The 27,711-nt window shown below is 37.9% G+C and overlaps 1 protein-coding gene across 1 annotated transcript; it reads right to left on the reverse strand.

Annotated features, from left to right (window-relative positions):
- On the reverse strand, nucleotides 1-27,711 carry CPO (carboxypeptidase O). Its single transcript, XM_032278471.1, has 9 exons — nucleotides 27,378-27,711; nucleotides 17,667-17,763; nucleotides 13,222-13,323; nucleotides 10,719-10,823; nucleotides 9,706-9,816; nucleotides 8,513-8,603; nucleotides 7,169-7,371; nucleotides 1,220-1,304; nucleotides 1-395 (listed from the first exon to the last, which is right to left on the reverse strand). Exons 1-9 carry the CDS (start codon nucleotides 27,443-27,445, stop codon nucleotides 133-135), a joined length of 1,125 nt encoding a protein of 374 aa, XP_032134362.1. The 5' UTR covers nucleotides 27,446-27,711; the 3' UTR covers nucleotides 1-132.

The raw sequence follows: 27,711 nt of genomic DNA on the forward strand, positions 1-27,711 counted from the left end.
TGGACATGATTTTTCTTTATTGAAATAGGAAGTATTTTCAGTTAAATTATTTGGTTTCTCTACAACCATAGCACATGGTTCCTCCAGTCATACCCATGTCACTGGGGTTGAGCAGGCCTGGGCACAAGGCACTTAGAGAAGAGACATGCAGGACATCAGCAGGCCCAGCAGGACCATGGCAGGTGTCACCCTTCCACCACTGTCTGAGGGCCAGTGTTTTGCATACACATCATCCAGGACTGACAGCACAGCCTCCATGGTCTCATCACAGGTGGGCTGGATCTGATCTTCCGGCAGAACAAACCCATATGTTCCTGTGTCCCTCAGCTCAAACGTGTATGAGAAGGGGATCCCAATGTCTCGGGCCCAGTCTCTTGAAGACCCTGATGAGGAATCTACAGGTGAAAACATGAAGGCAGAGGTAGAAGTCGTACTTTGAAAAAACAGATTTCTATAGCCATTCCAAGAACTAAAGGTTCACTTAGTAAAATAAACTCTTTCAGGGTCCCAGAAATAGCTGTCTTCTTTTTCTCCTTGCTTGTAAGCTCTGTAGGGTGGGAACCACATCTTATTCAGTATCTCTGTCCCCCATCATACCTGGCACTGTGTCTGGCACATAGGGAGATTTGGCTAAAGTTTCTCAGCTGAGTCAATGACTTGGCAACCTAATATTGCCTGGAAAGAGTGAAGTGAGTCATATAAAGAAAAAAACAGAAACAAAATGACCCACAAGAAAAATATTGTACAAGTATTATTTAGAGGGGGGTTCAAGAAGGGTGGAGAAGGTAGAGGTTGGGGTCGGGAGAAACAGTGCACTCTCCTTTCAACCAAACTCTTGCCTTTAGATTTTTTTCTCCAGGGCTTTCTTAGCCTTATGGGTCCTCTGGGAACTGAATGGACTGACCAAAGGGCAGCGGACAATGTCCTTCCTGTTAACTCCTGTGCCTTCTGGCTTGCCAGCTCTTTTTAACTGAAGCCAGGGGAAGTTCTGGTCTGAGCCAGCACATTAATTCTTTTCCTTTTAGTTCATACCTTATCCCTAGAGAGTATAATTCTGGATTTGTACAGACTCTCTTTTATCCTTGGTCATTTTGATTTGTACAACTCCCTGTTGATCCCAGGAACTCTTCTGTTCCTCTCCTGCCTATCTTACCATCCAAAGTCTACTGACTTCTTTTGTGCCTTAGATACTATTGAAAAGGCAAAAAAAGATACTTACATAAAATATCTGCACTTGATCCAACTCTATAATTGGTTCCATACTTTGCTTTCAATGCATTTGCTGCCTTCTGTCCAACTTGAATCTGTAGGTGGGAAATGAAGAGACAGATATCTGGTGTTTAAAATAAATCCAACAATCCAAGCTTTTGCTGTTTTGTCCAGATTCATCTCCAGAGTTTTTGGGCCACCTTTCCAACTTCCCGTTGGATGTCTACACCTAGGTAGCCTGCTGGTACCTCAGATATAACACACTCAAATTCAATTTCACCATCTCTCCCACTAATAAGGCTGCTTTGACTTTCATATTTCTGGGCTTGCATGCTCTCCCAAACACACGTGTAGAAGTCTGCAGACATCTCTGATATTCCTTCTCTAAAACAGTTGCCAAGTTGCATTTCCAGTGCCATCATTCTATGTCACACTCATTATCTCTGAACTGGTCTGTTGCATCTTCTAACAGATTTCCCTTTCTCTCACCAATCCTTCTTCCAAGTGATCCCACCTGGCTTCCAGATGAAATTTTGCAGTGTACAGCTACGATCATGATCCCCTGGAAAAGTCTTCACTAACCCCTGGTTGCTCACTGAACTAAGTACAAACTTCTCAGCCTAGATTTTGAGATCCTCTCTAATATGACTCTAACCCACCTTCCCAACACTGTATTTTGTCATCCACTCTAGATGATAGTCAAAAACTCATTTTCCCTGTTGAAATTCTGCCCAGCCTCAAATGACTTTTTCAAGTGCCAACTTCTTTAAGAGGCCTTACCTGATCCCTCCAATTGAATTCTATCTCTCCCTGCTTTGAATCCCTATGGCCCTTTTTTCATACCTCTCTCTGACCGCCCCCCTTCCTTTTCATTATAGTGTTTGATTCTTATCTCTCATAGAATTTCAGAGCTGGAAGTCATACCCATCCCTACACCTACCACCACTTCACTTCCGCAGCCCCTTTCCTGAGATCAGTGTCACTAACTGAGGCCTAAGTCTACTGGCTGGGCTTAGTGACCTTCTGATGCATCTCACCTTGGTTCGCCAACAGACCCTCTAGGTATTCCCCAGCCTAGACATGTGTGTTCTACCCATCGGATGGTATATCCCACTGTTTCCCTTGACAGTCTCCCTTCCTGCCTGCACTGTGATCTGCCATAGCTTTGCCCCTCAGGGCTGCCTGACTGCGCTCCAGATGCACCAGCTCCCCGAATGCCTGACTAGGGAAGGGAGAGGCCTTGTTTTAGATTCTGTCTCTTTCTCCCAGCTTTGTATTGTCCAGCTGAACCCTGAGATGTTGCAGAGTAGTGCTTGTGTGGAGAGGGAACTGGCCCAGTGAAATTCAAAAGGAAGAATATTTCTGTTGGTAATAAGGCAATGGCAGTAAAGAGGTTGGGGGGATCATACTGGACAGTTGTGGGCAGCATTCTTAAGGCACTTGGGGCTTTCTATGTATGACTAAGATCAAAGAAAAACACTCAGTCAAACATACGTGAAAGCTCTTTGCCTTTTCTCCACTCACTACTGAGCATTCCATCTTTGGCCATTCTCCTTCTCCTCCCTCAATTCCTAAAAACGGATTCTGTGTCTGCCTCAGTTCCTGGGTTTGTGTTATCCAGAATTGGGATAATGGGTAGGAGAGGCTAAAAAAGCTGGTTTAGGCCGGACGCAGTGGCTCACGCCTGTAATCCCAGCTCTTTGGGAGGCCGAGGCAGGTGGATCACTAGGTCAAGATATCGAGACCATCCTGGTCAACATGGTGAAACCCTGTTTCTACTAAAAATACAAAACATTAGCTGGGCATGGTGGCACATGCCTGTAATCCCAGCTACTCAGGAGGCTGAGGCAGGAGAATTGCCTGAACCCAGGAGGCAGAGGTTGCGGTGAGCCGAGATCGCGCCATTACACTCCAGCCTGGGTAACAAGAGTGAAACTCCGTCTCAAAAAAAAAAAAAAAAAAAAAAAAAAGCTGGTTTAATAGTTTACACTGGGAAGAGGCACAAGAGCAGTCTGCTGGAGAGAGAAATTCTGGTAAGGAAATGAGAGTGAGTGGTGGGCAGGATTCAGGGTAGCAACTGTATGTGATGAAGTTGAGAGAAGGGGCCTGAGAAAAGTGTTGGGATTTACCAACTACCCTCCCTTCTGAAGTTCTTTAAGGTCTCTAGCAGAGCTATGAATTTCTTTTAATTATTTTAATTCTCGTGTGTGTGTGTATGTGTGTGTGTGTGTGCGTGCGTGTGTGTGTTTTAAATAGAACGCCATGCTAACTGGTCCATGTGGGGCCTTACCTTTCATTTGGAATAGGTGCATCAGACCCACCCTACACTTACTATCCAAATGGTTCCTTGCTTTTTTTTCTTTCCTGCAGCTCACCCTATACAACAATTTTTTTTTCCTCGTTGCCAGCCATCATTTATTTTATCTGATATCATTCCCTTCCCTCAAATCCTGGCTGTGGGGTAGGAAACAGTCTTCCCAGTTTATCCTTCTTTGTTGATAAAAGAACTTTTGAGTTCTATTTCAATAATTCCATGAGCAATTACTATGGGGAAGCAGACAGGAGTAAGAAATAGATATGAGAGGCATTCAGTTGTGATCCTCAGCTTAGCTATTTGGGCCTTCCTGAGAAGATAAAATGGAAATCCCCTAGACTTCTGAATTCAACTTCTGTCTCTGGAGGTGGAGCTCCTGATTGAACTTCTCTCTCCTTCTGATACTATATTGCAAGGCTATAATAGAGTCAGTTTCTCTGCTGCCGTTTTTTCTCAGCTTATGGGTACTTCTTAATAAAAATAATAAAAACTCCTTTGCCAATAGTACATAACATATGTTTTCTAAAAACCTCTGGCCTGCTTAACAACTCCTTCTCTGGGCCCAGAGAATTTCCTGTAAGCATGTATTCACAGGCAGGCACACATAATGGTTGAATAAAGCCCTGGCCTGATGGGGGTGGGGGCAACGGAGCTTGGGATGGAGCACAGAGGTTGATACAAAGAGAGTTCAAATGGAAAGAATGTAAGCATGTAAAACATTAGAATTCTTATAGCTATTCTAATTTCCAGAGCAGTTTAGGAAGAGGCTATATATAGTTATGTTTCTTCTACACATAGTGATTGCCAAGCTGTCTATCATGTAGTATAATATTTACCATGATTTCTATAAACTTTTTGTTTTGTAAATAATAGAGATTAATTACTGGTCTCTGCTGCTTGTAAATAGTACTAGAGATGGAAATCTCCTTAGAGCAGTAGGCTTGATTCTGTGTCTTTGTGTACTCTATTAAAGCTTGCCCCCAAGAACCTGAAAACACTGCTAAGTAGCTTCAATAAGGTAGACACATGGTGGTAAAATATTCACACTGTCTTTCTACTGCACAGGCTGGGAGATGACTGCTTATGTGAATCCTTCAGCACCTGGACTGTAAGAGATACAGAATTGAAGCCATCTTTCTCAATTTGACTTACAGGTTTCTGCATATAGTGCCATGGAGTTGCCAGTTATTTCCTTCTTAGAGTCACTGTCCAGCAGTGGTGGTGCCGTTGCCTGAGGCCCTTCCTGTTGTCTTTTTCCTTCTAGCCTCTGGCCACATAGCACAGGGCTCTAAGCAAGCAGCTATCTGCAGCACAAGATCCTTTAACCTTTTGTTACAAACTTTGCAAAATGGTCACATAGTATCTGTTTTCCTGAACTAAATAGAAATGAAGTACCCAAGAAAAATACTAGAATATACTAGCCTCCTTTTTCTGTTGGTGGAAGACCTCTTTCCATCAAAGATCTCTAATTACCTGTCTTTGGAGATTCATTTGTGTTTTTCACAGATCCCTTTAAGCAGAAAGTAGGAAATCTACAACAAATATCGGGGGGAAAAGGAGCATTCTGGGCTTCTTGATTGAGATGTCTGTTTCTGTAGATTTCTTTATTGAAGAATTAGAACTTCCAGGGCTCACAAATGAGAAGGAAATAGTGCATAGTTGACTGGGAATCTAGCTGATAATAGCTCCTAGAAGTTGCACATCCTTTCTGAGCAGAGAGAGGCAGTGTGAGGTGGTGAATGTGGCCAGCAGAGGATGATGAATGTGGCCTCTGGAGTCTAAAGGCATGAGTTCCAACCTGGGCCCAACCACTTTCTATCTATAGAGTTCTGAAGATAAAGTTAACTCAGGTTTCCATTTCTACACTACAAAGTGAAGGTAATATATTATCATGAGGGTCAAATGAGATAATAGCTGCAAATCTCTTTGTAAATTGTAGAGATCTAGGCAGATGTTAGTTATTTCCACATGTTACAAAATGATCATGTAATACAAATGTTCCTGGACAAAGAAAAGAAAAAATAATTGCAAGAAAGATCCTTGGGTATTATTGGATATTTTTGACTGTTGGGAGACCCTCTGCTGGGGGCTCCCTCCAACAGAGATCTATAGTAGTTTTTCTTTTAGTGTTCAGGCCTTGTGGGTCATGCTCCAGAGGGAGATGTGCAGGAGGTGTAACCTAACCAAGAGGTCATCAGGGCTCTGTGATATTAAGAAAAGAGCAAACTTAGCCCACTCCTTCTCAGCATTTGCATATAAAAAGGAGCATTTTTTTAAAAAAGATAAACAGAAAATAACAAGTGTTGGCAAGAATGTGGAGAAATCCTTATGTACTGTTGGTGGGAATATCAAGTGGTGCAGCCTCTATGGAAAACAGTATGGTGGTTCCCCAAAAAATTAAAAATAGAATTGCCATGTGACCAGCAATTACAAGCAGAGTCTTAAGAGAGATTTGCCCACCCATATTCACAATATTGTCATAATAGCCAAAAGTGGAAGTAACCCAAGTGTCTATTGACAGATAAATGGATGGGATGAACAAAATGTACTGTATACACATGACGGAATATTATTTGGCCTTAGAAAGGAAGAAAATTCAGACACATTCTACAACATGGGGAAACTTAAGGATAATATGTTTAATGAAAGCAAGTCATAAAAAGACAAATACTACATGATTTCCTTATGTGAGGTATCTAGAGTAGTCAAATTCAGAGAGATGAAAAGTAGAGTGGTGGTTGCAAGGGACTCATGTAGGAAGAAATGGAAAGTTGTTTAATGGGCATAGTTTCAATTTATGCAAGATGAAGAAGTTCCACTGATTGGCTGCATAACAATGTGAATATGCTTAACACTACTGAACTGTATACTTTAAAAATGGTTAAGATAGTAGATTTTGTTTATTTTGCTACAATTAAAAATGGGAAAAAATTAAACGGAAAACAAATATTACAATTAGCAATTCTAAATTTACCCTCTCTGACTTGTGTCTGTTGTCCTCTGGTTCACAAAAGGGCAAAGAGCCCAGTCCTTCTCAGTAATTCTGCCCAACAGTGCTTGGGTAAACACAGCTTCAGAGCAGGACCCGGATAAAACAGAATACAGTTTCCCTGCTCCAGCTTGCATTTCGCTGGCACTTCCCCTTACAAATAATCCTAGGCAAATACTGAAGGAAGAGTTTAGAAGAAAATAGAGCATTGTGTTTAGCAGAGAAGAGAGCAGATATTATTTAGCTGTGTTATTTTAGATATGCCATATTCCACTAACAGCTGGCAAGTTCTTGAAAGCACGGTTCAAAAGCTGTAATTGCTGAATGAAGCTTCAAGAGAATTTACAGAAATGAAAGTGCATTCCTGCAGATTATTAACATAATCATCTCATTTATATTATAGATGAATACCTAAGATGTCTCCCAACTTGACACTTTATGAAACAGGTAGTTAATTAATGTAGGTAAAGCAGCATTTAACCTGAAGCCTTCCCAGCAGGCTTCTGGCAAGGTGCAAAAGCAGGAAAAAGAATGTAAGGATAAGCAGAGAGAACAAAAGGGCGGCTGGAGCCAAAATCTTGGAAATGGAAATCAAAAAAAAGGAAGGCAGAGGTCTTGCTGAGATTTTTCTGGAGGCCTTGGTGCTGTGGACTCACCATTTCTGGGTGGTTACTTGATTTATTTTTGGTGTAGCCATAAGGTGTGAGAATTAACTGCCCATAAGAGTGGATGGTCAGGAAGCACAAAATATCATCCTTTTTGCTCTCTACAAAGCTGGCGACAGCTTTAGTCTCTGGTTCAGACAATGGCCCTGTCCCACAGAATGTTTCATCTTGGCAGTTTTTAGATGCGCCAATACCTAGAATATGAAAGAAACCACAAAGAAGGCTTCATGATCTCAGTTTGGAAATGACCAATGGCAAGGAATCATCCAGACTCAGGGCATCTGTGAGTAGAATCCGTGCTTCCCCTTGGTTCTCTGTGTTAGTCCTGGCTAAATTAGTCAACTTGGATAGTTGCTGAAGGATTACCAATCTAGAAGGAACTCAGAATGGCAGAAGGGATAACATTAGGATTTAGAAACAAACTCCATGCTTCCATGGCCGGGGAAAGAGGATGCAAAATCAAATGGCATTTTAGTAATCTTTTACTTGAACCTGTGGTGGGCCCTGAAACAAATGTCTGGAAAACAGTTCTTGGGTTCCTAGGTAAGGTTCTGACATAGTCTGTTTGATTTAAATCTCTCCTTCATGTCTTACTAGCTTGAGTCTCATTAGAGCATTTGGCAAGAACATAGTAATCTGTAATCCTCATGAAGAATAATAAGAATGATCAGTTGAGCACTTCTTACCTTCTGGGTACTGTGCCCAACACTTCCTATGTAGCATCCCATTTAATCCCCACGACAACCTACTGATAAGGTAGGGTTACTGTGACCCACATTTTACATAAAAGAAAACTAAAGCGGAGAGATGAAGCAATTTTTCAAGACCACACAGCTGCCAAGTCTCAATTTTAACCCTTCCCATCTGGTTAATGGCAACGTTCTCAGCCATTCCTCCTTATTTGCTTCCAATTCACTGGGCATATTGAGATTTGGAAAGATGAAAATGCCATAAGGAGAGAAAAATGTTTGCTTTGTTTACTGCCCACCCCCTGCTATGAAATCGTCTTCAAGGATAAGTCTCTGATATTTCTTTTCTTTATGATAATTCATATACTTAAAAACAAAGGGATGGATTTGAAATATATTCACACTGGTCTAGCTCTACTGTGTTCTTGTATAGCCAGTCTCACTTGAAGAGAGTCCTGTACTTGAATATTGATACCTCTTACTATGTAGATAATATTATCTTGTTAGAGGGAATAAAACTCATCAGGAAGCCCAGAAAGCTGTACCAGATTAGGTGTTTATTTTCGAAAATTACATATTTAGTAAGTCACCTCTTTTCTTCTAAGCTTTATTTATTTGTTCATAATTCATCTAAGCATGTACTTACTGCACCAAGATGCATTGAAATTTCGATTGAGATCCGTCCCAAAACATGTGCCATTGTTATGGGGTGAACGGGATTTCCTCCAAAGACGATCCTGTAGCAGAGGAACATAGGGACGTTGCTGTTCTAAGATTTCATAAATCACAGTGTTAGTGATGATAGGTGGTCCTTGAACATGAAAAATGTTTCCTAGGATGATCTGGAAGAACGTCCCTTTAACATTAGGCAGCTCGTGTGTGTAATTTTTAGTCTTGCAGATGGGATAGCAGCCCCCAATAATAGGAACATCTGTACAACCCAAAGTATGCATACATGTAAACAATTAAATTGGAGGAAGTAGTTTGGCCTTTTCTTCATGAGCAGATTAGCAGTGCCTGTGGACGTGAGCTGCTTACTCAGGGAATGTTTGTTTTGGAGTCATTTGTTATGTCCAAGTGATACAGGATGAAAAGGAAATAGCTTGACAGATGGAAAAAGGCTGTTCCAGGTGTGTCAGAGATGGTCTCTGCACATTTCTGGAAGCTGAAGACTGATGAGTGGAGATGCAAATAAAGACAAGTGTCATCAGAGAAGCTCAGAGGGAGGACTCGATTCATACACCAGTGCAGAAAGGCTGTTCCAGAGAAGGGGGCCCCTGAGTTCCTTAGGGGAGCAATGGGTAAGGAGAGGCAATGAATACTCTCTAGAAATAGGGGCTCTGATTTGAGAAGTGATAAATCTTTAGGAACATTTTAAAGAGACAGTTGTCTGGTGCATAAAAAGCCTTTATGTGATGTTTGCCCGAGTGTGAATGATTGCATTAAAAAATGTAGGCTGGTTTGTATTTATACATTATTCATTCCCTTCATGCTTCTAGAACTGATTTGACATGGATGCAAGTTGGTATGTGAATTTTTATTAATATAATCCTAATTGGGTGGCAGGCAAACATTAAGAAGAGGGAACAGGAGAGTAAAAAACAAAGAAAAAACCTATAATGGACTTGAACTCTAAAAAGGCTTTAGGCTTCCCCAAGCCTAAACTTAATGTAGATGGTTTGATTAAAAATGTTAAGCTGATTTTTATCCCAAATAGCATTCCTTTCTTTACATAGGTGAAAAATATTTTTAGAGCTGGAATGGCTAACATTGGAAAAATTAACGTGAACTGAGCTTTAGTTCATGAACGCATTCCAAGACCAAACATGGTGTACTCACGGTTGTCCAAGTGTAGATATAACCATCTATGTTAAGAACTGGAAGGACATAGAAGTTCAGGTTTCTAAGGAACTTGTGTATCCTTGAGTTGTCTTTGTAGTTTTGCAGAATCTGGGAATTTAAGAGAGAAACACTGAGAATTATTTTGAGAAGGGATCTTTTCTCTTAATTTTCTACCAATTTCAACTTAACTGTAAGAGGTGACTGCACATCACACCTCCACCCTCCAGCCACCAAGCCCTCCTAGTTGTCTTATTACGGTAGTTGTTCCCAAACTTTGTCACGCATCAGAATCACCTCGCACTTGTTAAGACACAGATTGCTGACCTCTACCCTCCCTTATCCCCATTCACCTCCTGCTGTCCTTGTCATCAGGCATTTCTGATTCACTATGTTTGAAATGGAGCCCAAGACTTTGTATTTCTAGTAAGTTTGCAGTTGGTATTGATGCTGTTGATCCGGGGACAACACTCTGAGGACTACTTTCTATGGGTTTCTCTGTCTTTGGGTTTCTGAAAACACTGGCCAAGAAAGTATTCTATATTACTTTTAAAAGTTTCTTATTCTCTCAAGGGAGGAGTGTAAGGAATACACAGAAATTCACTGTGCTGGGTATTTTCCATATGCTAAATCTCTTAATCCACACTACAGACCCATGAAATACTTATTTTATACTCTTTTTATAGATGAAAAACTAGAAAATTTGCCAAATACTATCAGAAAGAGGCACAGCCAGGATTAAAAATCATCTCTGACTCTGTAGACATATTGTCTTCCATATTTAGATATGTTTACCCTCCAATAAAAATTATTTTGGATGCAAAAGAGATCAGAATATTAATTCAGTTTTCAATGAAGTTTCTCATTAATTTTATTTCACTCGAGGTTAAGGATTAGCAAAGTAAAGAGTTGCATCACTAACATGTGAAAGAAGTGTGGTTTGTAAGTAGCCAAGAAGTGACAGGTATTTTATGGGGGTGATTTACCAGTATGAGGAAGCTAAAGACACTTACTTCTTTGACAAACCATTGGCAAAAAGCAGGGGCAATCCATTCTCTGGCGTGAATTCCACAGTCCATCCAAACGATCTTTTTGGGATTATCAGACAATTGGCTGATCTAGAGAAGACATCCATGCCCCAATACCAAACAACTGCTTGTTATTGTAAGCCACTGTGCAAAGTTATCAGATTTTTGATTCCCCAACAGGTCCCTTTTTTACCCCACTCTGTGGTTTCAAGAGGGAGGCAAGTATGCTAATGAGACACCCATCAATATGATTCTTTCCTCCGTCACTCTTGTTCTCCTGCCAGTTACCTTGATGGTTGTTCTCAGGACCACGCACTGACTCCCCATGGTATCCACCCAAAGAATGATCTTCTTTATACCTTAAATTATTCCCTAACTGTAGATAACAGCATAACCCCTAATCCACAAGCTAAGAGGCTAAATATGTACAAACCTTATAAAACCTTTGCACTTAGGGTTCACTTAGAGTGGTGAAGTGTGCAAGAGGTAATATTCAAGAATCCTAGGTGTTTAAAAATTAATCCCAGTCTCAGAATTTTTGAAATTTCGAGTGGATTAAAATACACAAATTCCCCTTCCCCTCAGAGACTCCCTGACTCTCTGCCAGCCCGATCTTCCTTCCTTCTCCCCATTTGCTATTCTTGTACATCAGTGCAGCCTCACTGAGATTCCCCTCTTTCAGAGTGGTGGGTGGGTGGGAATTAATCTGCTAATTGTGGATTCTCTTTGGTGGAGAAGAGGCTGTTAACACTCCCATGCTCGGAACAGTCACATCTGTTTTGGATTTGTAAATAGCCTAGACCAGGGCTATTTGTTGAAAACCATTGGGAGGTGGGCAGATGAAGGCTCTCTTCCTCTCTATGAGAAACTTACAAATTGAGATAAATACATGGCTGGATCTATCATATTCAAAGAATTTTCTCTTTTAGCCCTCACCAATTTTTCAAACTGTCAGGACAATTCCTAAGCCACCTCTTACCTTAATGTTGTCTTATAATTAGCCTTTTTATGAGTACATGTATGCTAGTTGCGTGTTTATCTTTATCAACTCTTTATTATGTGCACATTCTATTTTGTATAATATGCCCCAGGCAGAGGATATTTAGGTATCTTTTTGGCTGCTTTAGTGTAGACTTGGATGGCCTATAGAAATTCAGGTAGGCAGGTGCCCCATGTTTAATACATCAACTAGTTGCTCACATAATCCCTGGTAAATCCTATTTCAGAGCCAATATTGTTTTTGGAGATGTAGTTAACTCTCAAATTTAGGGCTGTGCTTTGTAAATTAACATACCTACACTAGGTAATAAGAGCTAAGTAATGCTGGTTCTTAATGCCGTAGTACGTTAATAGTGGTTCTTCAAGAGTGGTCCTGGACCAGTGGTATCAGCATCACCTAGGAACTTGTTAGAAATGCACTGTGGTATCGCTACTCAACCTTTTGGCTATGATTAAGTGTAACAATGCCGTGTGGTTCTGAAACTTGAGTGTGTATCAGAATTGCCTAGAGGAAGATCTGTTAAAACACATTGTTGGGCTCTAGCCTCCGAGTTTCTGATTCAGTAGACCTTTGCAGGGACCTGAGAATGTGCATTTCTAATGAGCCCTCAGGTGATGCTGCTGCTGATTTAACTACTGCCCTTTGAAAACCATAGGTTTGGTGCAGAGATTGTCAACTTTGGCTACACACTAGGATCACCTAGAGAGTGTTCGAAGTATGTCCTATCCCATCCTGACACAATTGGGTCAAAATGTCTAACCAAATTAGGTAGGGTCTAGGCATAAGGATTATTGGAAGCTCCCAGGTGACTTTACTGTGCAGCCAGAATTGAAAATCACTAGTCTAGAACCAGGAGCCCAGAGGTACTTCCTATCCCTGTGGAAAAATGGCTTTTTGGTCCCGAATACTTTTGGTCATGTTGTATGCAAAAGGGGTAGGAGACCCTGGAGACCTGGTTACAGCCCCTTGGCTACACTGACATCTGGCTGCATGGCCTTTCACAAGTCACCTCACTTCTCTGGATCTTTGTTCTCTTAACCGTAAAAGGAAGAAACTAAAAGTGAAGGTTATCTGTGATTTTTAAACACTTTTTGTTTTTTTAAAAGAACATTTTAAAATTTAGAAATATAAACAAAATAACAACTTAAAATACAGATGAAAAGTGAACTGGCTCTGGTTGAACCATGAGTGGACATTGTCCACTTCTGGGCCCTGCTGTTTTTCAGCCCTACCCCCTTAGTCCCACCCAATTCTCCCAGTTTGCAGCCATCTCGATTCTCTTCACTCCTGAACTTGATTTCACCCAGATGATTAAGGCAAGAGCATCTATGAGTTTTGAACTTTAACAATCCAGTTTGGGGTGGAAAAAGCAAAGTCATTCTTTGTGGCCTCTTTTCCATAATTCTGATTAGATTCCCTACATGGTAAACACATATCCTCAGATTGGATAATTGTCCCAGTAAGGTAATTGTCAGCCTTTTCACTCACCTTCAAATAATACATGGGATGGGTCTCATAGGTCACTCCTAGGAAATGCTGTGTCACCACTTCCTTGTACTTCTCACTGATCTCTCTCATCCACTGATAGATCTGAAACAGCCAGGGAGGACTGTTGCTATCAATAGGAAGATTGTTTGCATGCCTCTGATTAAGATAACTGCTTCTTTTACTGACACATTGAACTTTGTTATCTTTGCTCTAGATTGCAACAGCTGTGTGGTAAAAGAAACCGAAAACAAAACCTCCCGCCTTTCCTTTTCTTTAATAATCTACTCTGTCACCAAGTCTTAGGATCTACCATTGCAATTTACAAATAAGTTATTAAGAATTAACAGTTTGAATAAACTTCCAATAACACTTCAGAAACATTGTAAACAGCACATCCTTCAATTGACCACCAGCCTTAGCTTTCATGTGGGACACAATCACGCCAGAAATTTCAGGTTAGGCTTATTTTGTGAGGTTTTCTTTCATCTTTACGGATCCCAGTGATATCTTTTGCTGATGTCCATGTGATATGGTTTGGCTGTGTCCCTACCCAAATCTCATTTTGAATTCTATAATCGCCACATATCATGGGAGGGACCCTGTGGGAGGTAATTGAATCATGGGGGTGGGTTTTCCCTGTGCTGTTCTCATGATAGTGAATAAGTCTCAGAAGATCTGACAGATTTAGAAGGTGCTTCCCCCAGCCCCTTTCACTCTGTACTTCTCCTTGCTGCTGTCATATGAAGAAGGACTTGTTTGTTTCTCCTTCCACCATGATTGTAAGTTTCCTGAGGCCTCCCCAGCCCTGCTGAACTGTGAATCAATTAAATCTCTTTCCTTTATGAATTACCCAGTCTCGGGTATGTCATCATAGCATTGTAAAAATGGACTAATACAGTAAATTGGTACCAGTAGAGTAGGGTGCTTCGACAAGGATACCTGAAAATGTGGATGTGACTTTGGAACTAGGTAATAGGCAGAGGTTGGAACAGTTTGGTGGGCTCAATAGAAGACAGAAAAATGTGGGAAAGTTTGAAACTTCCTAGATACTTGTTGAGTGACTTTGACCAAAATACTGACAGTGATGTGAACAATAAAGTCCAGGCTGTAGTGGTCTCAGATGAAGATCAGGACCTTGCTGGGAACTGAAGCAAAAGTGACTCTTGTTTTACCTTAGCAACAAGACTGGTGGCATTTTTCCCTGCCCTAGAGATCTGTGGAAATTTGAACTTGAGAGAGATGATTTAGGGTATTTGGAGGAGGAAATTTCTAAGCAGCAAAGTGTTCAAGAGGTGACAGAGCATAAAAGTTTGGAAAATTTGCAGCCTGACAATGCCATAGAAAAGAAAAACCCATTTTCTAGGGAGAAATTCAAGCCTGCTGCAGAAATTTGCATAAGTAATGAGGTGCCAAATGTTAATCACCAAGACAAGGGAGGAAATGTCTCCAGGGCATGTGCCAGAGACCTTCACAGCAGCTCCCCCCATCACAGGCCTGGTGGTGTAGGAGGAAAAATTGGTTTCATGGGCCTGGTTCAGGGACCCCCTGCTCTGTGCAGCATAGGGGCATGGTGCTGTATGTCTCAGCTGCTCCAACTATTGCTAAAAGGCGCTGAGGTACAGCTCAGGCCATGGCTTCAGAAGGTGAAAGGCCCAAGCCTTGGCAGCTTCCATATGATGTTGAGCATGTAGGTACACAGAATTCAAGAACTGAGGTTTGGGAACCTCCACCTCGATTTCAGAGGTGGTATGGAAATGCCTGGATGTCCAGGCAGAAGTATGCTGCTAGGGCAAAGCCCTTATGGAGAACCTCTGCTAGGGCAGTACAGAAGGGAAATGTGGGGTTGGAACCCACACACAGAGTCCCACTGGGGCACTGCCTAGTAGAACTATGGGAAGAGGGTCACCATTCTTCAGACCCCAGAATAGTAGATCCACTGACAGCTTGCACCTTACACCTGGAAAAGCTGCAGACACTCAATGCCAGCCAATGAAAGGAGCCAGGAGTGGGGCTGTACCTTGCAAAGCTACAGGGGCAGAACTGTCCAAGGTTATAGGAGCCCACCTTTTGCATCAGCATGACCTGGATGTGAGACATGAAGTCAAAGGAGATTATTTTGGAGCTTTAAGATTTAATATCTGCCCTATTGGATTTCAAACTTGCATGGAGCCTATGGCCCCTTTGTTTTGGTCAATTTCTTCCATTTGGAATGAGTGTATTTACCCAATACCTCTATCCCCATTGTATCTAGGAAGTAACTAATTTGCCTTTGATTTTACAGGCTCATAGGGAAAGGGATTTGCCTTGTCTCAGATGAGACTATGGACTATGGACTTTTGCATTAATGCTGAAATGAATGAAGACTTTGGGGGACTGTTGGGAAGGCATGATTGATTTTGAAATGTGATGACATGAGATATGGAAAGGGCCAGCAGCAGAATATATGGTTTGATTGTGTCCCCCAAAAAAACTCGTCTAGAATTGTAGTTTCCATAATTACCACATGTCATGGGAGGAACTTGGTGGGAGGTAATTAAATCATGGGATGGGGGGCGAGTTTTCTTGTGCTGTTCTCATGATAGTGAATAAGTCTCAGGAGAGCTGATGGTTTTATAAAGGGCAGTTCTCTTGCACACACTCTCTTGCCTGCTGCCATGTAAGACATAACTTTGCTCCTCCTTCACCTTCCACCATGATTGTGAGGCCTCCCCAGCCATGTGGAACTGTGACTCCATTAAACCTCTTTCCTTTATAAATTACCCAGTCTCATGTATGTCCTTATAGCAGTGTGAGAACAGACTAATACACCATGGTTCCAATATTAGAGAAGACCTGAGTATGGCCTTCTCACAACATGCAAATAGAAGTCTCTGTATCAAGTCCTAAGTTTGTTGTTTTGATTCAACTGAATAGACCTGAATAGCTGCTGATTTAATTACAAGTCTTATGTTGTGCTTAGAAAAAGTCTTATACCTTGGACTAGAAGTCCATAACATGGGGTTCTGTAACAGTGAATGCAATAAGAAAATTCACAAACATAAGACATATTCAGACAATCATCAGCATTTCACACCTCTTACAATCAATTTCTATATGGTTGATGTCTCTGATAACAACCAAGAGTTATAGTAAATAATGGTTAATTGAGGGATAACAACTATCCTATTTGAAAATTTTTAGATCTCAATTGACATTTATTTTAGCATGGGACAGATAGAGATAAACTGTATTATAACAGTAATAATACTTAAGTGAGGGTGTTTTCATTTCAGTCTATTTACTGAAAAGCGAAACAGCTTACTACGTGGGTTGTTGTATCTGTGATGGGACTAGGTCAAATTCAGATGCTTTAAGTCTTGAGAGAGCTACAAATAGCAGCCAGTAGCAGCAACAAATATTCTTTATGTATTGCTTGTGCAGTTCATGGTAGTATTATTTATTTCATTTACTCTCACAACAATGCTACAAGATAGATACTACTATTCCTATTTCACAGATGAGGAAGCTGAAGATTAAAAAGTTTAAGTGTCTTTGTGAAAGTCACACTGCCAGCAAGTGGTCAAGCCAGGTGTGAATGCATCTCTAATACCAGGTCATAAAGTGTCCATGGGCCATACTCAACCTTTTCAAAATTGTAGAACTTTCAGTACTTTGGGGGTGATTTCTGTACAAGAAAATGTACATCTTTTCTTGTACTTGTCGAAAAAAACTCTGGAAAATATGAATATATTCCCAAATGCTGAGAGAATAAATTGGTAAAGGCCATGTGAAGGATAAATTGCACATTTATATAAAAATGTAGACGTGGATATTCTTTGACCCAGCAATTCTATTTTTAGAAATTTATACCGCAAAAAAGATATGTGTATGTGTATATTTGTACATATACACATACACATACTTATGTAAGTAGAAGCTAATTTTTTACTGTATCCAATTTAGGAAACCACCAAACTTATCTTAATAGCAATACAAATATTTCTTTAAAGAAACAGTTTTTCCCTCTTAAGAACTGCTGCATGTGTCTCATAAATCTTACAAGAAATACGTTTTCAGCTACATATGATTCAATCAGAAGGCTTCTCCACCTCACACCCATATAAACAGCAATGCTGCCTGGCTTAAACTTGCTGAGAACTTGAGAAACAAAAATGACAGTTAATTCTGGTTCATGTTCACAACAGCAGAACTGGCTCATTGGGACGTTCTTGTCCATTTTCTTTTTGTTATTAGTTTTTCAACATTTCATCTCACCAGCTTTTACAGCTTCAATGGTGGTGGTGGGTGAGGACATGTTCAGGAATCCCTTGAACTCGATGTACTGGCAGATCTTAACGCCACATTTTTAGCCTGTCCAATGCATGCACATTAATAGTGAACCATTCTTTGCCCGTTCTAAAGTAGGTTGTGACACCACCAATCTCCCCCCACGGGTCCTTCCTTACCTCTCCCATGGGGTGGTATTTGTTATAGGAATACGTCTCCAGGCTCCGTGGACTCACTGACTTGTCCACAGTCTCTTGTCTGTGTTGTGCTAAGGATCTACAAAGGGAAGAAAGTAAGATGAAAAGCAGTGATGAAACTGGGATATCCTGAGAGCTGGAGGGTTGATGAAAAAGGTAGTAGAATCAGTGTGCACAGGATTTGGAGGACGAAGACCTGTGCTGGCATCTTTGGCTGTCTGACTTACTAATTGTGAGACCTTGGGCATCCATTGAGCCACTCTGAGATGAAGTTTCTTCATTTGTAGAGTGAGGACAATTATTCCAACCTTGCAGGGAGGCTAAGATAATTCAATAAAATATTGTAGATAAAAATACTTCTAAGTTTGTAAATGAAATAACAACTAAGATTTATCAAAGTGAAATTTATGAGACATGCACTGTTCTAAGCAATTTAAATCTCATTTACTTCTCTCTAAAACTCTGAGATAGGTACTCTTATTATCTCCATTTCAGAGATGAAGAAACTGAATCACAGGGAAAGTGTTATTAGGGATTTAAACCCTGACTGAAGTCTGACTGAAGACCCTGGAATATTAACTACTGTACTGCATATAATGGCGAGAACTAATTCTTTTTGCAATGGCTTATCTTTTTATGCAGTGGTTTATCTTTTTTAAAATAAACTTTATTATTTAGAGCACTTTTAGGTTCACATAAAAATTAAGCAGAAAATGCAGGTAGTTCCCATATACCCACTATTCTCACACATGCAAAATCTTCCCCACTGTAGACATCCCACACCACAGTGGTACATGGGTTAGAATCAATGAACTTACTTTGACACATCATTATCACCCAAAGTCCATTGTTTATATTAGAGCTCATTCTTTACACATTCAATGGATTCTGACAAATGTTTGATGACACATATTTACTATTATAGTAAAATACTAAATAGCTTGTTTTGTTTTGTTTTTGAAACAAGGTCTCACTTTGTCGCCCAAGCTGGACAGCAATAGCACGATCATAGCCAACTGCAGCCTTGGACTCTGGGCTCAGAGTACCCTCCTATCAGTCTCTCAGGTAATTGGCGCTGCAGGTGCAAGCCACTACACTCAGCTATTTTTAATTTTTGTAGAGACAAGGTCTCACTGTGTTGCTCGGGCTGGTCTGAAACTCTTGGCCTCAAGCAATCCTCCTGCCTCAGCCTCCGAAAGTTCTGGGATTATAAATGTGAGTCACTGAGCCAGGCCCAAAATTGTTTTAATGCCTTAGAAATCCTCTATATTCTTCCAATTTATCCCTCCCTTTCCCTAACCCCTGGCAACTACTGCTCTGTTTACTTCTCCATAGTTTTGCCTTTTCAGAATGTAGCATAGTTGGAATCATAAAGTGTGCAGCCTTTTCAGATTAGCTTCTTTCACTGAATAATATGCATTTAAGTTTCCTCCATGTTTTGTCATGGGTTAGTAAGCTAATTTATTTATTACTGCTGTATAATATTTCATTGTTTGGATATAACACAGTTTATTTATCCATACTTATCTACTGAAGAACATCTTGGTTGCTTCCAAGATATGGCAATTATGAATAAAGCTGCTGTAAACATCCTTGTACTGGTTTTTGGGTTGACATGTTTTCAATTAATTTGGATAAATACTAAAGAGTGCAATAGTTGGATCATATGCTAAGAGTTTATTTTATAAGAAATTGCCAAATTGTCTTCCAAAGTGGCTATAACATTTTGAATTCCCACCAGCAACAAATGAGAGTTCCTGTTGCTCCACATCCTTGTCAGCATTTAGTGTTGTCAGTGTTTTGGATTTATGCCATTCTACTAGGTGTGTAGTATTACCTCGTTGTTTTAATTTGCAATTCCCTAGTGACATATGATGTAGACTGTTTTATGTTTACTTGCTATCTTTGTATTTTCATTGGTGAGGTGTCTGTTCAAGTCTTTTGCCATTTTTTAAATCAAGTTATTCCTTTTCTTGTTGTTGAGTTTTAAGAATTATTTATATATTTTGGATAACAATCCTTTAAGAGATATGTGCTTTGCCAATATACTCTGTCAGTTTGTGGCTTGTCTTCTTGTTTCTTGACATTGCCTTTTGCAGAGTAGAAGTTTCCAATTTTAATGAAGTCTAGCTTATCAATTCTCACTTTCATGGGTTGTGCCATGTGTGTTGTATCTAAAAAGTCATCAGCATACCCAAAGTCATTTAGGGTTCTCTTATGTTATCTTCTAGAGTTTTATAGTTTTGCATTTTATATTCAGGTCAATATTTTTTGAGTTAATATTTGTGAATGTACAATGTCTATGTCTAGATTCACTTATTTTGCATTTGGATGTCTAGTTGTTCCAGCACTATTTGCTGAAAAGACTATTTAGTTCCTTTATCAAAGAACTTTTGACTATATTTATGTAGGTATATTTATGGAATCCCTGTTTTCTCCTTTTGCTTTGTTTATTTTGTTGCCAATAACACCTGTCTTGATTACTGTAGCTTTATATTAAGTCTTGAGGTTGGATACTGTCAGTCCTTTGACTTTGTTCTTCTCTTTCAATATTGAGTTGAATATTTTGGGTCTTTCACTTTGCCATAAAAACTTTAGAATCACTTTGTCAATAACCACTAAATAACTTGCTATGAAGTTGGGAAGAACTGACACCTTAAAAATATTGAGTCTTCCTGTTTATGAACATAGACGTTCCATTTATTTAGTTCTTCTTTGATCTCTTTCATTAGAGTATTTTAGTTTCCCCCATGTAGATCTTGTACAAATTTTGCTAGCTTTATACCTTTATTTTGAGGAGTGCTAATGAAAATAATAACTTGTTTTTAATTTCATATTTTATTTGTCCATTGCTGTTACATAGGAAATCAATTGACTTTCTAATATAAACTTTGTATCCTGCAACTTTGCTATAATTGCTTTTACCAGGAGATTTTTTTGTTGTTGTTGATTCTTTCTGATTTCTACATTGACAATAATGTCATCTTCAAAGACAGTTTTGTTTCTTCCCAATTTGGGTACCTTTATTTTCTTTTCTTGTCTTATTATGTTAGCTAGAACTTCCAGTACAATATTGAAAAAGAGTGGTGAGAGGGAACATCCTTCCTTAACCTTAGGAGGAACACTTCTAGTTTCTCATCATTAAGTGTAATGTTAACCGTAGATTTTTTGGAGAAGCTGTTTATTAAGTTGAGGAAGTTCCCTACCACCTTTTTAATAAAAAATGGGTGATAGATTTTGTCAAATGCTTTTCCTACATCTATTTATATAATCACGTTATGTTTCTTCTTTAGCCTGTGGGTAGGATGGATAATATTAATTGATTTTTTAATGTTGAACCAGCCTTGCATGTCTGGGACAAATTCCACTTGATTGTGGTGTCTAATTTTTTAATACATTGCTGGATTTGATTTGCTAGTATTTTATTAAGGATTTTTCTATCTGTGTTCATGAGAGATATTGGTCTGTAAATTTCTTTTCTTTTAATTATTTGTTAAGCTAATACTGATCTCATAAAATAGGAAGTATTCTCTCTGCCTCTATTTCTAGAAGAGATTGTGGAGAATTGGTATAATTTCTTCCTTGAATGTTTGGCAGAATTCACCAGTGAACCTATCTTGGCTTGGTGCTTTGTTTTAGAGGATGATTTACTATCCATTCAACTTTTTAATAGATATGTGCTTATTCCAAATGTCTATTTATAGTTTATTTTTTAACAAACAGCTTACTAAAGCAACTCAGTGTCTCCTCTTTACCAGATATTGTGCTCACACCTAAGAGAAACATCCATGCACAGTATATAATTTTATTCTCACTACAACTCTGTAAATTGTTATTCTCTATGTGTTACAAATGAGGAAACTGAGGCCAAGAGAAATTAAGTAATTTGCAAAGAGTCGCAGAGCTAGTAAGTCACACAGCTAATATTCTATCTCTAAGCTGCACAAATATTCGTTGAATGTGTTAGTTTCCTAGTTTAAATGCTGTTTGTAAGCAAGAAATGGGGTTATATTTTTATTGTGAGAGCATATTAAGTGGTAATTCATTTACCCAGCAAATATGTACAGAATCACTACTATGTTAATGGCATTGGAGTATGAACTTTTGGAGCTGCTGGTGTACAAACTTGTATAGTGATTCTGAATTGCAATGAAATGTGTTAGAGATCTAAGTAGCTAATGTTTTTATGACTTTTATCTATTCTACATTTTCTTGAGTATTCAAAAGATGCTCAAAATAGTATTGTATCCTCTCTTTCTCTAAGTTTTTATTTCTTTATTTGTAAATGGGAATAATAATAGTACCTTCCCAAAGGATTTTTTTGAGGATCGAATAAGCTAATCTGTGTTTAACAATGAGCACAATTTCTGTCACAGAGTCAATTCCTAGTAAGTGTTAAAATACAATTCAAAACAAAACAAAAGCCCTATTTAGCTGCATAGTATTAAAAATAAAAATTGTACAAAGAATAATTTAGCCATTCAACTAGTATTATCCACAAACAATGCCAAACTACAAAATGTTTTGATAGAATTAATTAAAACTCAAGTTCCAGTCATATCTATGTAAGTCCTAATTTTATTTTTCTTCTAGTTCACTTAGCATCATGTACCCCATTAAGCTGCTCCAATGGAAATCAATTTCTCCACACAATTCCACTTTAAACTTAGAGTTACATTTATTATTGTTAATTATCAGTAACATTAATAATAATTTGAACCTAACAGAAGCTCTTTGTCCTCTAAATTAAAATTATAAATGTTTTTATTACATTGTTGAATGAAGCTTGCCCTGTTAGCTTGTCCAAATGAAAAGACAATCTCAATGTCTTCATGAGATAGGATTGTCCAAATAATTGGTTAAAACAATAAAAATGAATTTTAGAAGAAGATGTTATTTACATTGTAATAGTTGAGGAACGATTTTCTTTTTCATGTTATTCACAAATCTATTTCTAATATTTACCATTCATTTGATTTTTTAATAAACAAGGATGCATCAAAGTGAGAACTTTTAATATAAATATATATACTGGTACAAGCAATATGTTGAGGCTGATTGCTTTACAAAAGATGATCATTTTGTAAAGAAAATACATGTATTTTCTATTGTAGTTAAAATTCATAAAAATTCATTTTTAACATACATTTTCAGGAGCACATCTCATATCTCTAAAAATTAATCAGCAAATATATATGTTTTATAATAACAATAGTTAACCCCTACTGAGCACCATATGCTAGGCAACGGTCAAAGCACTTTATATTACTATCTTATTTAATTCACTCAGCAACCCAATGTGTATATACTCTTACTACTCTGTGCAAAAGGAGTAATAGTAGTAATCGAAAAGCAGATATTTTTCTTGCAGAATTTAAAATCTACTTAAGACAATAAGACATAAACACATGGACAGCAAAATAACTTAGCCATTAAATAACAAAGCAGGAGGTGTGATAAACTAGTGCCTGATTAACTGCCAATTAAATGGTGCACAAAGTATATTAAGGTCAGGAGAGGGAGAATTACAAATTCAAGCATAGCCAATAATAACAACCAGTATTTTACTAGCAATTATGTATGCTAGGAACTGTTTTAAAAACTTGGTATCTATATCATGTCTGTCTGTTTATCATCTATCCTCATTTAATTGTAACAATAATTCTTAAGGTAAATACTATTATCCCAGTTTTTTTTTTTTTTTCTGAAGACTTTGTTACATAGGTTTAACTATTCTTTTATTACACCCTAGAAAATAAAGATGAAGTATTAAGTAGTTTACTTTTAGGAACTAAAAAATTATCCAAATTGTCTACCTCTGTTTGGGACTATAGAGAATAAAAGTAAGTATTATAAAGTGACTAGAAAATCATTTTAATACTTTCTCAGAATAGGAAGAGGAGAGGGAATGATGCAAATGAAGAGGATATTCTTTTAACTGCCCCCAACCCCCAACTCCCTGTCTCTTATTCCTCATACTGGCTGTTTGACCCATCCTATCCTGCCAGGAAATAACATCATTGATGATGCTTCCCCAGCAGTGTTGAGAACAAGGTTTCTGGCTCCTCTTCCTTTCTTCACATAGTTTAGCAAATGTTTGGGTTTTTCCTTATCAGTTATCTACTCAGCGGTTTAGGAAAGTAAATATACTAAATAGCGGGGTTTGTACCTAGTGAATTCCTGTTTCAGTTGGGCTGGGATTCCCTGGCAATGCCATAGCACTGAAGGGAATAAATTAAGCAAAGATAACCTAACACCCTCAGGCATTTGCCTTACTTTTGGCTAATGTCTACAAAATGTGTCTGTTACTTCCTAAAAGCATTGACCAACTGGGTCCATTTCATATGCAAAAAAGTGAGTGGTCTGGGATTTAAGTGAAAGTCCCTGATGTTAAAAGTGCGCATCCCTTGTAGATGAAACTAAAACACATTACTTAAACCTCAGAAACTCTAATACTTTGTTCAAATGAATGCTTAAACCATATACTTAGAGAAGGCTATTCTCTGTTTCTAGGCAATATCTTAGGTGATGCATAATACATGTAGAGAGGGAGGAAAAAGCTGGCTAATCTCCCAAATTAAAACCAGTCTTATCTCACTGATCAAATGAAAAGATGATTGTACTTTGTGTATTCTTTTTGAACAGGAATTCATAAAATGTTTAATAGAGAAAATGATCCTTTGGGGTACATTATTAATAAAGTCTGCAGATCAAAGATGATGGTCTGAGAGTATTTTGACTGGAATGTATAAAGAGGCAAAAAAAAATCCTAATGAATATTGAGTCAAATTTTGTATTTTTAAATACTTGGTGAAGAAATCGTTACATGAATATTTCATGATAGTTCTGTATTTTCAAACTTTATTTTTCTGCTTACAAAATTAACATATGTCTAACATGGAAAATTTAGAAAGTATGGAGAGGCAAAAAAGGAGGAAAAAAAATAGAAAAGAGAAGAAAGAATTATCAATGAATCCACCTCCCTGCGTTAACTACTACTGATATTTTGGCATGTCCTATTTTTCTTAAATGCAGGGCAGATTATATCTATATGTAATTTTGTATTTGTTTCTTTGTATTCTATATTCTACCAAAGACATTTCCTCAAACCAGTAAAAACTCCTTAATGGTTACAGACTATTTGACAGTAAGTATATGTTACATAGTATCATTTATTTAAATAGTTTCTTCTATGCTGGATATTAAAGCTATATCCCTTTTTGTTTTTATACCATTGTAAATAATTCGAGAAATAATAACTTTTTGTATAAATCTTTGTTCTCATTTTCTATTGTTTCCTTGAGCTACGTTCCAGAAAGAAAAACTAATAGATCAAAGAGGATGAACATTTTCAAGCCATTCGAATGATACTGCTATCATTCCCACATGATTATACAGAGTAACACTTTTTTAGGATGTATGCAATGCATAATATATCAGAGACCACCTTCCTAAATGCTCAAGAGAAATATTACAAAGCTTGTAATCTTTATTAATTTTAGATTCTCTAGATCATTATCATACATAGTGAATAAAGATTATCAAAGATTGCAGCTTACATATGTTTTGAGTTGGTGAGAGTTACATAAAAGTGAACATATTTTATATCAATAACTAGTAATTAAAATAAAAACAGCCAATAAAGACAAGCATGGTCAAGTGCAGTCATGAGGAACCATCCAATGGAAGCCGCTAGTAGAGTCCCACTGCCTGAGTCCCACTGCCTGAGCCTAGTCACTTCCATTATTTAACCTGGGCTTGGAATCTAATTTTTTAAATAAAAGTTTTTTATAACATTCATTGTACAATATTTGCAAAATGAATAACAGTTGAGGGAAGGGAAAGAATATCATCAACCAGAGATAACAATTACCATTTTAGTACATATTTTTATTTTATTTTTCAAAGTACTCCATTACATTTATATATTGCCTCTTTCTTTTAGCCTAAAACATACATTACCTGTACTATTAAAACATTTTATACTTATTTTTCTATTGTATGAATAATATTCCATTGTCTTATATCACACATCGGCATTTACATAACCAAATATAGACATTTAAGTTGTTTCCAAATATTAGAATATATGTAGTATAAATAAAGCTGCATCCCAGAGCTGCATAGAACTCGTTCAGACCTTAGCTTATTTTCTTAGTATAGATGTCCAGAGGCAGGGACACTAGGCCAAAAGATTTATGTTTTAAGGCTCTTGATATTTTTAAGCAGCCTAATTTTTTTCATGTTTTCCCTGCAGAATATGTAAGAGTCTTTGTTTCCAATTTATGGGTGAGGAATTTCAGAAAGGAAAATAAATGCACTATCTATAAGAAACCAAGTAAACTAATGGAAAAAATGAGAAATAAATAGTCAAACTTAAGTTTTTGATATTACAGAGATCCTGGACTCTGCACATATCTGAAATTGAACTGTCTATAAACATAAGGAACAAGCTGAGGTCACACTATTACTGTGGGACAAAAATTGGAGTGGGTTTCTATGTTATGTGAGAGCAAGTTCATTGCAAGATTTCTTTTAACCATGAAGCAAAAGAGGAAATACCAGTTAAAACCACATATACTTCATGAGACATGCCAAATGAGCAAAATAATGAGTTATGTATGAACAAGGGAAAAACACACTTTATAAGGAAACTACACACACACACACACACACACACACACACACACACACACACACTCAGAAAGAGAGAGAGAGAGAGAGATTTCAATACAATGTATTCAATGTATTTAGAGAACTTATAATTCATTAAGAATAGGGAGAGATCACAAAAATGGGCAAATTACATTAATGGGCAATTTGTAAAATAATAAAATGAGTAATAAGCAAGACAAAATATTTACTCTTATTGTACATCAACAAAATACAAAGGAAGTCAACAGTGGGTATTTTTTGCTTGTCAATGTGCCAAACACTTAAAAAGTGCTTTCATACACTGTTGCTGGAAGTGTAAACTGATACAGTCTTTCTAGAGGGTAACTGGGCAATGTATAGCAAGATCCTTATGTTTTTCTCAGCCACTGACCCAGTAATTCCACTTCTTAGAGAAATAATCAAAGATTTGCAACCAAAAAAAAAATGTAGCTGGTTGCTCATCACAGCATTATTTATAAAAATGAAAGAGCAGGAATTGACTAAATGATAGAATGTTATTAGTGATTTCAACTATGTTTTAAGTAAATTGTTAATGCCATAGGAAAATTTCTGTAATACAATTTAACTGAAATATTTCAGAAATAGTACTGCATATATAATTAGCTAGCTATCTGAAAATATTAATGGTACTTATATCTAGGTGAAATTATTTGGTCTTTTTAACATTTTTCTTAATAATTAGGATAATTTGATTCACCAATTAAGAAACTATGAAAATGAGGGATATATAATTTTTATTACAATTTTCTTTTTCCAATCACAAAACATGACATGTCTATTGGTATATGTCATGCATTGTGTTAGGAAATGTTTGATATATTTATTCATTTATTCAAGGATTATTAGAGGATTATTACCATTCAATGATAAATTTCAGTGGTCTTTATTATTCTCATCTCATGGTGGTATACATGAGTATCAAGGAAGGAGAAGCCAGCTGCATTGATCCCGAAAAAAGCATTCAATTTAGACAATCTGAATCATAATAATCAGTCCCTCTACCCACTTTACACTCACCTATCATATCCCAGCCCTCCAGGAAACAGCATTCCCAAAAGGTAAAGGGTTTCAAACAGAGGCTTCATTCTTCTACAGAGTAAGTTAGAAAATTCTAGACCTCTCTGGCAGTGGATCAAGTGTCCTTAAGAATGCATCATCAATTCAATTGTGGGAATGGCTCCCACAATCAAGATGAGATAAGTCAGTTAGATGTCTCAGCAGAAAGAGACTTGAGCAACTGCTTTATTAACTCCATCATGTCCTCAAACACCTTTTTCAATGGGGGAAATGCTGTACCATTCAATCTTTCATTTCTTCTCTAAAATCAAATTTACAGGGGCTCTCAACTCCA

Source organism: Sapajus apella, unplaced genomic scaffold (genome assembly GCF_009761245.1).
Source record: "Sapajus apella isolate SASKATOON/1434 unplaced genomic scaffold, GSC_monkey_1.0 scaffold10, whole genome shotgun sequence".
In the NCBI taxonomy this organism is placed as follows: Eukaryota; Metazoa; Chordata; class Mammalia; order Primates; family Cebidae; genus Sapajus; species Sapajus apella.

What these genes read in the sequence shown, in the direction of transcription:
- CPO (XM_032278471.1), bottom strand. Translation starts at nt 27,445, where the DNA reads ATGAAGCCTCTGTTTGAAACCCTTTACCTTTTGGGAATGCTGTTTCCT. An exon ending in AATACCACCCCATGGGAGAG is followed by an intron (nt 13,324 to 17,666) that starts GTAAGGAAGGAC and finishes TGGCTGTTTCAG; the next exon opens with ATCTATCAGTGGATGAGAGA. An exon ending in TTTCAATGCATCTTGGTGCA is followed by an intron (nt 7,372 to 8,512) that starts GTAAGTACATGC and finishes TTCATATTCTAG; the next exon opens with GTATTGGCGCATCTAAAAAC.